The sequence below is a fragment of the Dendrobates tinctorius genome, unplaced genomic scaffold (assembly GCF_039654945.1).
Source record: "Dendrobates tinctorius isolate UK_male_01 unplaced genomic scaffold, ASM3965494v1 ptg000029l, whole genome shotgun sequence".
In the NCBI taxonomy this organism is placed as follows: Eukaryota; Metazoa; Chordata; class Amphibia; order Anura; family Dendrobatidae; genus Dendrobates; species Dendrobates tinctorius.
This window is the reverse complement of record NW_027361697.1, coordinates 57,668,996-57,684,219: the sequence shown is the minus strand read 5'-3', so window position 1 is coordinate 57,684,219 and position 15,224 is coordinate 57,668,996. Positions and strand designations below refer to the sequence as shown.

General features: G+C 41.9%; 1 protein-coding gene across 4 annotated transcripts in view; it reads right to left on the bottom strand.

Annotated features, from left to right (window-relative positions):
• The window catches only part of PTPRC (protein tyrosine phosphatase receptor type C), a 253,456-nt gene that overhangs the window by 24,733 nt on the left and 213,499 nt on the right, over positions 1-15,224 (bottom strand). For all 4 annotated transcript variants that reach the window (XM_073571743.1, XM_073571744.1, XM_073571745.1 and 1 more), the window contains 7 exons: positions 14,392-14,501; positions 13,247-13,337; positions 13,095-13,171; positions 12,114-12,150; positions 11,931-12,028; positions 11,274-11,399; positions 2,292-2,446 (listed from right to left, as the gene is read on the bottom strand). In XM_073571743.1, the coding sequence (XP_073427844.1) occupies positions 2,292-2,446; positions 11,274-11,399; positions 11,931-12,028; positions 12,114-12,150; positions 13,095-13,171; positions 13,247-13,337; positions 14,392-14,501 (694 nt within the window). The remainder of the gene's footprint in view (positions 1-2,291; positions 2,447-11,273; positions 11,400-11,930; positions 12,029-12,113; positions 12,151-13,094; positions 13,172-13,246; positions 13,338-14,391; positions 14,502-15,224) is intronic.

Sequence of the window (15,224 nt, the reverse complement as noted above, 5' to 3'; positions counted from 1 at the left end):
AATGTGCATTATAGATGCTGTAATCATAGAATTATAGAATGGTAGCGTTGGAAGGGATCTCAAGGGTCATCATGTCTAACCCCCTGCTCAAAGCAGGAATTACTAAACCATCTCATGTCCAGCCTTCTGGTTTAAGACTTCCATTGAAGGAGAACTCCCCACGTCTCATGGCAGTCTGTTCCACTCATTGATCACCTTCACTGTCAAAAAGTTTTTCTAATATCTATTCTGTATATTCTCCCTTTCCGTTTCATTCCATTGCTTCTTGTGTTTCCATGTGCAAGTAAGAATAATGAGGATCCCTTTACACTGTGACATCCCTTGAGATATTTGTAGACAGCCATTAAATCTCCTCTTAGCCTACAGCAAAAGGTAGGACAGCTGCTTTCTTGGTACCTACCACTGATTATTTTATATTGCAACAGTAAGCGTCATAATATAATATACAGTAGATATGAAATAACTGAAGCATATGCCGAGAGATTAAAAAACTTTGGTACCAGGTTTGATAAATCTGCTGCAATTCTCTCCATTAAAGAAGAACTTCAATATGCATCAAGCTATGGAATATACAGTTAGGTCCACATATATTTGGACAGAGACAACATTTTTCTAATTTTGGTTCTAGACATTACCACAATGAATTTTAAACAAAACAATTCAGATGCAGTTGACCATGTTGGTCGAAACGTTGTATTGATATACGAATGGCAGAAAAAGGAATTGAACATTTTCACCCGGACTGGATGCTGTTCCTTCTACATATATGCATGCCCAAGCCATCACACTGCCTCCACCATGCTTTACAGATGATGTGGTATGCTTTGGATCATGAGCTGTACCACGCCTTCGCCATACTTTTCTTTTTCCATCATTCTAGTAGAGGTTGATCTTGGTTTCATCTGTCCAAAGAATGTTCTTCCAGAACTGTGCTGGCTTTTTTAGATGTTTTTTAGCAAAATCCAGTCTGGCCTTTTTATTCTTGATGCTTATAAGTGGCTTGCACTGAGCAGTGAACCCTATGTATTTACTTTCATGCAGTCTTCTCTTTATGGTAGATTTGGATATTGATACGTCTACCTCCTGAAGAGTGTTGTTCACTTGGTTGGCTGTTGTGAAGGGGTTTCTCTTCTCCATGGAGACTATTCTGAAATCATCCACCACTGTTGTCTTCCGTGGGCGCCCAGGTCTTTTTGCATTGATGAGTTCACCAGTGCTTTCTTTCTTTCTCAGGATGTACCAAACTGTAGATTTTGCCACTCCTAATGTTGTAGCAATTTCTCGGACGGGTTTTTTCTGTTTTTGCAGCTTAAGGATGGCTGGTTTCACCTGCATGGAGAGCTCCTTTGACTGCTTGTTTTCTTCACAGCAAAACCTTCCAAATGCAAGCACCACACCTCAAATCAACTCCAGGCCTTTTATCTGCTTAATTGAGAATGACATAAAGAAGGGATTGCCCACACCTGTCCATGAAATAGCCTTGGAGTCAATTGTCCAATTACTTTTGGTCCCTTTAAAAACAGGGTGGCACATGTTAAGAAGCTGAAACTCCTAAACCCTTCATCCAATTTTAATGTGGATACCCTCAAATGAAAGCTGAAAGTCTGAACTTCAACTGAATCTGAATTGTTTTGTTTAAAATTCATTTTGGTAATGTCTAGAACCAAAACTAGAAAAATGTTGTCTCTGTCCAAATATATATGAACCTAACTGTACCTATATTTTCAATTGTTACGTGACAGATAAAGTCACCTTATGAAATGCAGAGCTATAGACTTTCATATTACAGTTTGGAACACCTTGTACGGAGTCATAATAACATGTCAGGTAGTGTGCAGCTGTGCTGCCTGTACGAGGCTTTATAGGCAGCACGGTGGCTCAGTGGATAGCATTGCAGCGTTGGAGTCCTGCGTTCGAATCCCACCAAGGACAACATCTGCAAGAATTTGTATGTTCTCCATGTGTTTGCGTGGGTTTCCTCCCACATTCCAAAGACATGCTGATAAGGGAATTTAGATTGTGAGCCCCATCGGGGACAGTGATGATAATGTGTGCAAACTGTAAAGCGCTGCGGAATATGTTAGCATTATATAAAAATAAAGATTATTATTATTATAGATGAAGATGACTTTGTGTGTTGCTATATGTTTCATTCCTTTTTACATCATGAAATTAAACTCAAACCAGCTATTGCTAAATGCTTCCTACAATTTTCTTCAGATTGTGTATCGCAATGTCATCTAAGTGCATCAGCTGCATATTTCATTCTGGTGAAAATATTTTATCATTACCTGCAATGAACAATTATTGGACCACTGAAAAAATTGCTCAAAGCGTTGACCCTTCGACGTAATTTCAGCAAGAGGTTGGGATCATCTGGCACACCATGATCTGGCCAAACAGTGAACTGGATGTGAGTGATGTCACGCTCTGATTTTTCACGGCGCTATATTGTGGATTAAAAGCAGGGGTGAATTTATTTCATATGTAACCTATGTAAATTGCTCATTGTATAATATTTTAATCAATAGTAGCACCATGTAAAATCTGTCATTAAATTGATGAAATAAACACTAATACATGAACATACATTTATATCTGTTAATCTAAGACATACATGAGAAATGTGGTAAGAAACACCAGGGAACAGATGGCTGCCAGCCTAGGCATGGATTCCAGTACAAGTAGCAAGGGTCAGCATGGAGAATCAATAGTTCTTGGAGCAATAGGTCCTTGGTTCAAATCCCACCAAAGACAACATCTGCAAGGAAGTTGTATGTTCTCCATGTAGTTGGTGGGGGTTTCTTCTGGGTTCTCCAGTTTCCTCCCACACTCCAAAGAGAATTTATATTATGAGCTCCAATAGGGTCAGTGATCATAATCTCAGCAAAGTGTTGTATAAATTAATTGGAGCCTGACATCAGAAAACTGCCTATCAAATCCCAGGCTCCTGCAAGAAATTATGTGATCATTACAATGATGTTTTCATCTAAACTATGTGTGTAGTGGTTTTGCTGTAGTTATAAGCTTAAAAATTTCTTCTGTGAGTGGAAAACATTACCCCGAGTCATCTGTGCCATTCAGCATACTGGTGGAGTCACTACGTCATGGTGTGAAGAGATGTCCTTCCCCTTTGATCACTCTAACCAAGTGATGGCAGCACTGACATCTTTGAAATCCATTGCAGACACTTTCATGATCTGGGCCCTGAATGTCTCTGTCATGTGCCGTGAGTATGGGGAGGCTGAGGTGTATACCGCTCGGCTTACTCCACATGACAGAGGCGTTCAGACTGTCCATACCTTACAAACATTACTCTTCACATTTTCCCCCGGCGCAACAAACACACTACTAAAACAATTTAGAAAAAACAAATTTATTGGAGAGTAACCATTTAACAAACAACTCTCTTCTTTTATATAACACCCATTGTTGGAGGGGTAAGGTCGCAGCTCTCATATTAGCCATCAGAAGATTGTGGGGTTATGTCACCGGACTCCCAGCACATGTTACCCAGTCTTGCTCTTCCGCCATCTCTGCGACTTTCATCATCCATTAAATTGAACCAAATCAATATCCATCTATTAAACAAACATGGGAGGGAGGGTGGGCCTCTCTCGATCCACTGGTCAAAGAGGCTGAGCAACATCTGGCCCTGCAATTTATACCCCTGCTGAGGGAAACCAGACCGGAAGGGATACCTATTAACCAATCAGTGCGCAACATGAGGTAAGACAAACCCAGCTGTTAAGCCTTTAGACGCACTCCAGAGGAAAACTGAATAAAGAACATACCACATTAACCCCAAGATGTACAGTCATTGGCTCCCGCATATTAAGCCGGGTTCCCTCAGACTGTCCATACCTTACAAACATTACTCTTCACATTTTCCCCTGGCACAACAAACACACTACTAAAACAATTCAGAAGAAACAAATTTATTGGAGAGTAACCATTTAACAAACAACTCTCTTCTTTTATAAAACGCTCATTGTTGGAGGGGTAAGGTCGCAGCTCTCATATTAACCATCAAAAGATTGTGGGGTTATGTCACTGGACTCCCGGCACATGTTACCCAGTCTTGCTCTTCCGCCACGGAGAAGCGACGACGCCACGGAGCTACGACCCCCCACCCAACGAAAACAACGCCTCCTCAATACCTTCACGCAAACCTGTCAGGAAAATATCCAACCCGACTTTCGTTAGATGCACCCCATCCGCACGCAAGAACCTAGCATTATTACCCTCTAACTGCTTGTGCCTAACAACAAAACCCCGCTTAAAGTGCACAAAACGAGCTATACGTTGATTAGCGACTCTTCTTGACCTTTCAATCCCAGTCCAGTCTCGAGCCCCACTCCATACAAGTCTGGGAATTATCTCAGACCAAACCATAACCAACTGAGAAAAAAGACCTGAAAACTTATCCATGTCCGCCTGCATTAACGTTAACAGCTCTGTCAACTGCATTGACCCCAAATCATTTCCCCCTGTGTGAACTACCAGGATGATGGGCGAGGTCACTACTCTAGATATTTGCACAACTTCCAGCAGCACCTGAGACCACAACAATCCCTGAATACCTCTCCAATTCACTTCCAAATTGTAAAAACCCAGAGACTTCCCGCCAGGAAGCAACTCTGCTCTCCGCTCAGCCCAAAAGACGAGTGAATGTCCCAAAATCCACACACTTGGTCTGGAAAGACCTAAAATGAAAAGGAAATTAGAATTATGTAACACTTAACTTGCTATACAGTTAACAGTTCCGGTCTGATATATCTGCAAAAACACGCAGAACGCCATCTGCCTATCCTCATTATTTCCTCATCTCTAAATCCTGCACGAACTGCTTCTGTCGCTGCGCCAATTCTGAAAGAATGCATTCCAAATTCACCCCAAGGGAGACCCAAAAACACTAAAATACGACGCATCAATGCCGAAAACTGAAATCTGGTTAACAGAGACCCGTTCGCATGCGCAAAAAACAATAAACTCTTATTAGGCCTAACCTCCAAATACCTTTTTACCAACAATGGGGCATACAGGGCCAGGAATGGAAAACAATGAAAACCATAAACCGCAACCCATAGGATCCGTTTTTGACCGCCGAATATGAATCCGTACACCCCCATTGCACAACATCACATCATTGTGTTGCAAACCCCCAGTGTTATGAATGGGTCACCGAGGAGAAGAAAGCAAAACAAGCTAAGCCCCAGAAAACCAGAGAGGTTGGTAACTATGCAGATTGCAGAATCCTGATCTTACCACAGAACTAGCAGTAGACGTGGAGCGTGCCTACAATGTTCCTAGACACCTCGTCACGGCCGGAGAACTACATGAGCCTAAAGCAAGAAAAGGGAAAACTAACTGCCCCAGAGCAGACCCCAAAGGAATAGATAGCCCCCACACATGTATTGACGGTGAAACAAGATGAAGGCACAAACACAGGCAGGAAAATAGGCTGAGCAAATGATGGGGCCCAAACTAACTAGACAGGAAAGGAAAGGAAAGATACTGTCTGCAACCTGCAAAAAAACCTGCAAAAATAATGTCCAACACTTCTGATAGCAAAATTAACCCTGAAGTCACTAGACTTCTCCCACTGTATCAGCACTCTGAAATATTCTGAGACAGAGCAAAAAGAGACCGAACTAGTAAGGGACAAAAAGCCAATTGGCAAAATACTGATAAATAAGAGTGGAAATTCAGCTCACCCCCAACAGGGGCTGGCTGACCACACCAAAAAACTGAATAGACCAACAAAATCAAGTGTGAACATTAGCAGAAAAACTTAGCTTTAGATGACTGGAACAGAGCTGAAAACAAAGAGCTGACAAGCCAGAAGGAATCACCAGCAACTGAATAGGGCGTCGGCAGTCTTAAATCCAATCTAAGAATCCTGAGATCCAATCATCATCCCAAACCTCAGGTGGCAGATCTCCACCAATCAAACCAGCTGCACCACCTCCCGACACCAGAGGGAGTTCAGAAGGGGGACCAGAGAATGAACTCACAACACACCAGGTACCCTAGCCGAAGGGGCCACCAGTTCACTAATGCACAAAGCCCCAAAAAACGCCACAGCAAACGCCGCCGAGAGCATTATTGCTTCAAAAGAAGAGCTGCAAACTGCATTTGTGCCATCAATAATCCTAGCCAACAAAGAAAAAGAAATAGGATGCCTTGCATTTTCTGGTATACTCAATTTCTTCCCACCTTTTAACGTTTGCTGCAAAACAAAAGATTTTGTAACATTCTCCCAGCCCTGAAGCTTAAAATGAAACGACAAACCTGTTAACCTATTTCTTGCCATCATAGCAGACAACCCATTGGAATGCAAAAGTTGAATATATTCCAAAGTCGCCTCCAACCTTGCCTCTTTAGAAGAGCCCACCGGGAGATTTCCAACAAATTTTAACCAATCTTGCCAAGCCTTACAGTATGTGTTCCAAGTTGACGGAGCTACTGAGGCCCGTACCAACGGCATTAAGATGTTTCCGGTATTTTCCACAGGTATCCTGGGCACCGCGTTCCCCTCTGGTCGGATGGTGGAGCGAGCTCCCGAAACTTCTGAAAATCAAAGCGTGACAATGAATCAGCCATTGCATTTTCAATACCTGGCACATGCCGAGAGCGGAACCAAATATTCAAATGCAAACATATCAATACAAGGAACCGGATCAGCTTTATAACCAGAATGGAAGATGATAACAAATGGTTAACCGCGTGAACCACTCTTTCATTATCACTCCAAAAGCAAATGCGAGAATTCCAAAAATGATTCCCCCATATCTCCACAGCCACAACCAACGGAAAGAGCTCCAGCAGGGTAAGGTTTTTTGTCCATTAATTTTTTACCTATTTTCCTGGCCACCTTTCCGCACACCACTGGCTGCGAAAAATGACACCAAAACCGGAAGAACCAGCCGCATCCGCAAACAATGATATATCTTGACAAGACCTTTCCTCATCCTTAAAACAAGTGCAACCATTGTATTCCAACAAAAATTTCCTCCAAACCCTTAAATCCTCCAACAACGGAAGTCCCAAACGAACCCTGTGGTAAGGGAGCTTAACACCCTGTGTAGCCATAGCCAAACGTCGAGAAAAAAATCTGCCCATAGGCATTACCCTACATGCAAAAGCCAACAAACCCAAAAGCGATTGCATTTGAACCAGTGTCACTTTCTTTTGCGACAGAAAACCATCAATCAAATCCACTAACTTTAAAATTTTCTCAATTGGTAAATGAAATACCATTTCCACCGTGTCAATCTCTATACCTAAAATAAAAATGAGAGACAAGAGATTGGGCCTACCTTTTTTTCCTCATTTAGCGAAACTCCAAAAACACTCATAATCTCCTGAAACTTATCCAAAACTTTGCCATAGGCATCAGATTCAGCCGGTCCTAGAAACAATAAATCATCCAAATAATGCGTAATCCACTGTGACCCAGATTCCACCTTTGTGACCCATTCCAGAAAACTGCTGAATAACTCAAAAATACCTACATGAAATAGAACAACCCATTGGAAGGCAAGTGTCATAATAATAAGAACCATCAACAAAACAACCCAATAAATGATGGCAATCAGGGTGAATGGGTAAAAGCCTAAAAGCAGATGAAATGTCCGACTTAGCCAATAGCGTCCCGCGCCCTACTTGTTGCACCAACTTTACCGCCTTATCAAAAGACGCATAAACCACTGAAGCCTCTTCAGCACTAATACCATCATTCACCGACGAACCCTTCGGGTGTGAAAGGTGATGAATCAATCTGAACTCTCCTGGCTCTTTTTTGGGCACAATTCCTAAAGGCGAAACCCTGAGATTCGAAAATGGGGGCAACACAGAAGGCCCCATCATACGCCCCAATGACACTTCCTTACTTTTTTTTTGTGCTAGAACTAGCAGAAGCTCCCTGGCAGACTTTAAATTTGATGAGACTGATTGAAATTCAGAAACCTTGAATGGTATGAAAAAACCATGCTTGAAACCCACTCTCAGCTACGCTGCTGCTACTTCATTGGGATACCTGCTTAGCATGGCTCCATCGCGGTGATTTTCACCGGAGTCCTTGCTGTCTTGTTGCAATGTTGCCCTGGCAACTGGACCTTTTGTGATAATTTGCGTGCATTTTGTGACTGCATGCGGGCCACCGCATGATGAGCACTCGTGCTTATAATTGCATAGTCCATAGAACCTGCAATGGCCGTCGTTAAACAACCAACACGTTCCTGGCCTTCGTATGGCAACTGGCCCCAAGCCAGATTGTTGGCTAGGGGCCCCCGAATGAAAGGGCTGACTACTCTTCTGTGACATCATTAGCCTCAACCAAGAATCCGTAGCCTTCACACCCTAACCCAACTGTGGGTTGATGGCCAACCCTCGACGAAAATCGTCATCATATGTCCACCACGCTGACCCACTATGCGTCTTATATGAGTTATAAATACTATCCATGTATAGAAACAACGCCGAGCAACTCTCCAGATGTTTCTTACCCATAACACAACCCAATACAAAAAAGGCTTGAAGCCAATTATTAATCGTTTTCGCCACTTTTTGTCGCCGCTCATACGTCCTGTCCATATGCCGCCTATCACGGTCCACTGTGTTTTGTTCTGGAGACACAAGCGACCAAATGTCCACATAATCATTAGCCCAAATTTTTTCCATGGTCTCTTGTCCTAAATGAGAACCTAAAGGGGCTATCCGACAATAAAATACATCCTGATGGATATCCGCTCTCAATGACGGAGCAGGTTGCTTGGACACCTTTTCTCCTATAAGCAATTTCGGGTTCAATACCAATTTCTTTCCCTCCAAAATACTCCTTAAATTTTCCATAGTCACAAATCTCTCCCCAGATCCCCCCCAGCTCTTGCATAATTAAACTCACCACTTGACGCCTCATGACCGGGAATTGGCGACTGACCTGCAACCTCTTCATCCGCGTGCCCTCTCCGCTGCTCCTGCCGGATCTGCTCTGCCTGATGAGTGGATGCCCGACTCCTGCCTCGCGACCCCGATGAAGATGATGAATGATGACGCAAAGAACTTGAATGGCGACTGCACCTGGACCCAGATTTCCTCCTCCTATGGCCACTGTGACGACTATGACAGCTAACCGCCCTTTTACCAGAGCCGGAGGAAGAGGACGAAGACCTTCTGCGTCTTCTTTTTTCAACACTCCTGCGCCTCAATGTTTCCACAGAAATTTCCCTGTTAACTACACCTGCAGGGGCTAAACCCCCGGAGGGGGCAGGCAACAAACCCTGCTGGTGAGGGATATTCCATGCTCTCAAATTACTAGCAATGGCTAAATTTATTGCTATATCCATTAGTGATAGACCTATTTGGGACTGATTTTGCGTCGGGGTCAACATCAACCCACTTGCTTGTGAGGTAATGCCAGAACCCGCCGCCATTGGAGTTGCCACCATTGCCGGCGGAAGTGTGACAGCCTGTGAGGTAACGGCCATAGGGAGAAACAACTACGGCTGTAAATTTTGCAGCACCTGTGGTTGCACAGGCTGCACAGCTAATGTATCCATCCCTGTCGACATCATAGCCTCCTGCTGGCTACTTAATCCTTGACTCTTTTTGTTAGTCATATTCTCTGTTGCTTGTAAATCACTTTGCTGCTGTGCAGCATTATATTGTCCCTCCTCAGCCCTTTTATTCCTAACCTCCTCGCTGCCTGATGAATTGGCGCTCTGATAACCCCCCATTTCTGCTGCTATTTGGTTCCCCTTTAATATCTCAGTGACCGCTGTCTGTATTTCCCCTCCCTCACTCTGCCCATTATCAGTTGCAGGCAGCTGTGGTGTCAGAACACTTTTCTGACCAGAGCGCCGGGACACAGGGCGGCTGCGCTTTTTAACTTTCCCGCCCTTTTTTCTCCTCTCCTTCATGAGGGGCGGGACCACAGGCAATCCTCCTGCTTCCGAGATTTCCTACGTCCCGCTTACAGGCGTGGCCAGGTTCAGCAAGCCCTGGACTCCAATGCTCCTGAGGTTGAGACCCGTGCCCAGACCGCCGGCCCCCTGCTGCTGTACTCGGCTGCGGTGCCACCAGCGCCTGCATTAACGCCGCTATCCAACCCAGGCCCTCCTTGCCTATCATTTCCCTAATCTCTGCCTCCCATGCTGCCATCCCTGCATGCACCTCACAGTGGCACCTCCGCTCTCGATCCACTGGTCAAAGAGGCTGAGCGACATCCGGCCCTGCAATTTATACCCCTGCTGAGGGAAACCAGACCTGAAGGGATACCTATTAACCAATCAGTGCGCAACATGAGGTAAGACAAACCCAGCTGTTAACCCTTTAGACGCACTCCAGGGGAAAATTGAATAAAGAACATACCACATTAACCCCAAGATGTAGTCATTGGCCCCCGCATATTAAGCCGGGTTCCCTCAAATGGAAGAGTCTGCGATGGATTTCAAAGATGTGGGTAATGACATCACCTGGCTGGGGCAGTCAATCAGTGTGAAAGGATGTCTCCTCACCTCATGACTTGGTGACTCAAACAGTGTACCACACTGTACCGATGATTCGGAGTAATGTTTTTCATTCATGGAGGCAAGGTTTTACTTAATAACTACACATGTAGCTTAGCTGCAAAGATCATTGTAATTGTCATGTAATTGAATGCATGAGCCTGAGATTAGCTTACTAAACAATTTGCTGATGTCAGGTTCCCTATTAATGGCTCTATATAAGCGACTAAAATAAAAATACATTATTTTGCAAAATATAGTTAGCAGAGTAGGGGAGCTAACCTGTGCCATAAGGGGCCAAATTGTAACTATTTTAATTGGAATCTCTACATAAGGCCATCCAAAAGTCTCCATAGTAGTCCCATATTCATGATTCACCTTACAACATTTTGCCCCAAGTACAGAAATGTAATTGTCCATGCAGTAAAAACATACGGAGTTATAACTTGGATTTCCTTAACTATACCCAAGAAGTTTGACAATAAAATGCCTCCAGCCAAGAAACATCAATCTGTGGTTTCTTAGCTGAGACCAGTTGCTATTGCTTTCACCGAATGTTTTATATCTTTGTATGTTTTCCCTGTGTTTGTGTGGGTTTCCTCTGGGTTCTGCAGTTTCCTCCCACATTCCAAAGACATACTGATAGGGAATTTAGATTTTGAGCCCCAGTGGGGACAGCGATGATAATATCCATAGAGCGCTGATGAATATAATAGCGCTATATAAGTATATGCAAGCATAATTTGCAAAACAGTAACCTACACTAGTGATGTGTAGTTTCCGAGTAATATAATCAGGAAAGAATTTCTCCTCCGTGATCTTCACAGTGATGTCTCCATAGTCCTCTGCTCTTTCTTCATTTAATGGCCAATACTGAGCACATTTATTCTGAAATTCAGAGTCACAAAAATCTTTTCGCATACAGATAATATACATATTTTTCCATTTTGCTTTCCAAATATATAAATACATTATACAGTATGTAACAAAACATTTAAAAGGAGATTCCACCACACACTACACCAGTAACTTGTGCCATTCTAGTCTACCCAAATATAAATGATTCTGTCAAATGTAGTGCTCTTCTAAAGTTGCTTGGTGCAAATAAAAAAAATTAAACTAGAAATGTACAAAATTGTATGCAAACATATTAACATATTTATACAGTATACTGCATTAATGTCTTCCTTTACGTAAGTTAAATATTTACATTTTTGACCATTTCTCACTTTTTAATACATAAACGTTAACCATATATCAATCTAAATTTATCACTAAAAGGAAGTACTAAATGTGACAAAAAACAGAATTATTTGAATATGCAAAACCATTGTAGGCTTTTTTTTTTGCAAAAATTGATACATGCCAGATTTCTGCAATCTAGCTTTGTCCATGATTTAGTCACTAGTTTCCACTTACACGGTTCCCTTCTTCACAGCGGGTGACCATCACAATGATTGTTGACTTCTGCTCCCAGATCATCCTCCAGAAATCATTCATAGTTTCCTCCTTGGGGCCTGTAAGTATCCCACAATGAAATGTAAAGAAAATCTAATGTCTGACCTAAGATAAGAAGGACACCTTTATTGGCACAAAGTTTACCTTGAGCAGCAATGTACTTTCTTGGTTCCTTAAATCCCTAAATATAAGAGTAAAGCCAATGAGGTATAAACAGTTATTGTAGAGGTGACAAAGACTTATAGTAATGACCATTGTATTAAAGAAAATATTCAGTCTATAAATAAGAAGACGTTTCCTAGCACAACAGGAGCTCTGCTAATAATTATGTAAATTAGCTCTCATTGGAAGACATTATTCTCTTTCATTAACTTAAAGCAAAGTTTAACATATAAAATGTACTGGCACAGTATTCAAAATTGATAGGCCTGATTCATACGTCAGTATCTTGCATCAACACTATTTATATGCCAAAATCATGAGTGGAACTTACAAAGAAAAACTATAACTGAAAGATTGACACCTGTTCTATGTTTTGGAGACACTCATGGTTTTGTTATACATATACTGATCAAAAATACTGATGCGTGAATAAAGGCTTAAATTTAAAGTCGCACTCCTATCAATGTTGTTATCCTCTTAATATATTGCAGTCATCATATTATATAGCACTATGTACTTACAATTGCTCATTTTGCCTTTCTACACAGCTAATTCTTTTTTTCTATGGAGAAACAGGAAGTCTCTTGTCCCTGCAGAAATTATTCCCCTCTTCATTTTCTGACCCAGCTGCTCCCGCTTCCCCCTGCCCGAGGACTTTTGAAGTGACTTATGAGTCATACAGGGAAAATTGACCTCCTGTTTTTACATAGATCTTGGAAGGATTTAGCTAGTCAGTTATTAATCATGTGATGTCATAGACCTAATGGAAAACAGAAGAATTAGCTGGGTAGAAAGGCAAAATGAGCAATTGTAAGTGCACAGTGCTCTACAATATGATGATTGCAACATATTAAGAGGAACAAAAACTTTAATGCGAGGATGAGTCCTTCTTTAAGTGTAGCAAAGTTTGTAAACTAAGATCATAGATGGTTAATTTAGATTTAACAAAGCCTTTAGCCTTACATTAATGTAGCTGGCATTGATATAGTCTGATCCCGGTTCTCCATGGATCTCAGACAAGACCACTCTGTTGACATCATCTGTAAAATGAATTAGTGATCAGTCGGTTGTGTATGATTCAAAATCATCAGTAATACATAAAACATTTTACTTACAAGGTAAAATATCAATGTAGCGGTTTTTAGATTGGTTACATGATTTTCTGGCTTCTTTGATAGGGAATTTGCTAAACACACGTGGAATACTCTAAAAAAAAAATAAATAAATGATAGATTTTTATATTTTGTTTTTTTCTTGTTTGGTCAATCATTCTTTTTTTGCAAGCACTAAAATGTGTGTTTCTAAGGGCTCATGCAGATGACCGTAAAAATGACACAATTGCTATCCATTATTCTGATGAATCTCACCCTTACCCATGTTGTCCTATGGGGCTATGCAAATGTATGATTTTTTTCCTCAGACTGAGTGGTCAGGAGGAAAATTGCAGCATGCTTAAATTAATGTCTGTGGGTTCATGGAAATTTTTCTTTCATTTTCCTCTTCAGAAGAAATCTTATCACACCCTGATCAAACTCTAAATCGGACCAATTTTCTCGGATGAGAAAACCCTAGCTTTTTAGTCCACCATCAGGAGAGTTCAGGCATGCCAGATCTCACAAATTGCTTCTCTAATGATCTGATAGAGCGCACCTCCCTCTCTTTGGCTGGCACTGATCATTGCAGAATAATCAGTAAAGATAGCATCCAGCTTAGGCCGGGGTCACACTTGTGGGTGCAATTCGAGAAACTTGCGCGAGTCTTTCGTCTCAGTACCCGGCACTACCGCCGGCGGTTCGGACCGGAGCGTTCAGCTGTATAGAAAGACATGCAGCCACACACTCCAGTCCCGAGTGCCGGCGGCAGCACAGGGTATTGTGAGTGAGTTTTTCACGTTGCACTCGCAATTGTGACCCCCGTCCTTACTGTCAGGAACAAAATGCTAGACACAATCCCAGAATCTGGGAGATGAGTAAACCAGCAGATCACAAGGTATAATTTTACTCTTGAGCACTAATAATAAATAATAGGGACACTTCCCTTTTGTTCTGAGAAGAAATTAACCACATATAAGTTGGCTTCTTAACTGGTGGATTATTTATCATACTTTCATCCCAAAGTTTGAACCCAATGTACCCAAAAGTAGTGGGTAATATTTTAGTATGTAACATAACAAATCTGATTATTAACATTATACCATACCCCAATATACAATCAAATTTAATGTAAAAAAATCAAAATCAGAATATTTTCCAGTACGTACCTGGAATTCATCAAGGAATAGACGTCCTTCATCTGCATTTTTTCTTTTGTATGTCTCAAGGAGTTGATCCACTGGGATGGGCTCAATGTTCAAAAGCTGTTTCTCATCATCTTTAAAAAAGAAAGTTTAAAGGTTATGCAAAAAAGCTCACAGAATATGACAGTGACACAAATATCACAATCACACAACAATAATTATATTACAGTGACTCAAGCAATTTTGTGCAACAAGGAGCCCAGTCTACATTAATGTGCACACATAACTCTTAGCCAAGTTTGCTTCCCAGGGTAGTGTCTTCTCTTTAAATGAGTTGTTTGGAGAAAACAATTGCAGGCTTATCTAGGAAATAATCAGCAGTACTGAGGAGCAGTGTGGGTTGCTATATTCTACTACTCCTTACTTCCCTTATATGCAGGCATTGCTAGAGAGGATTTCAGCTGGGTGTCGACCATGTACTGATTTCTTGAAGAGGTTTTCCACCATTGTGGACATTTTTTATTCTGGAATTTGGTTACATAAAAAATTTTGCACCATTTGCCTCCCATAGCCTCTGAATTATACTGCCTATTTCTGGCAGCAGAATGAGGCAACAGGGTTGGTCACACTATCTCTATTTTAAAAGTTGTGCGTTGAAATGTTGACATGATTTTGTGGCACTTACAATTATATAGGTATGGCAGGTTCTCCTACTCTAGTTACTGCAGATTTCCTCACAGACTGCACAGCTCTCCAGTCCATACAATAGCTGCTGGTGGAGGAACATATGACCAGACCTGTCCATCAGTCTCTTCCAATTGAAAACCTCACCAATGTATGGACTGGAGATCTGTGTA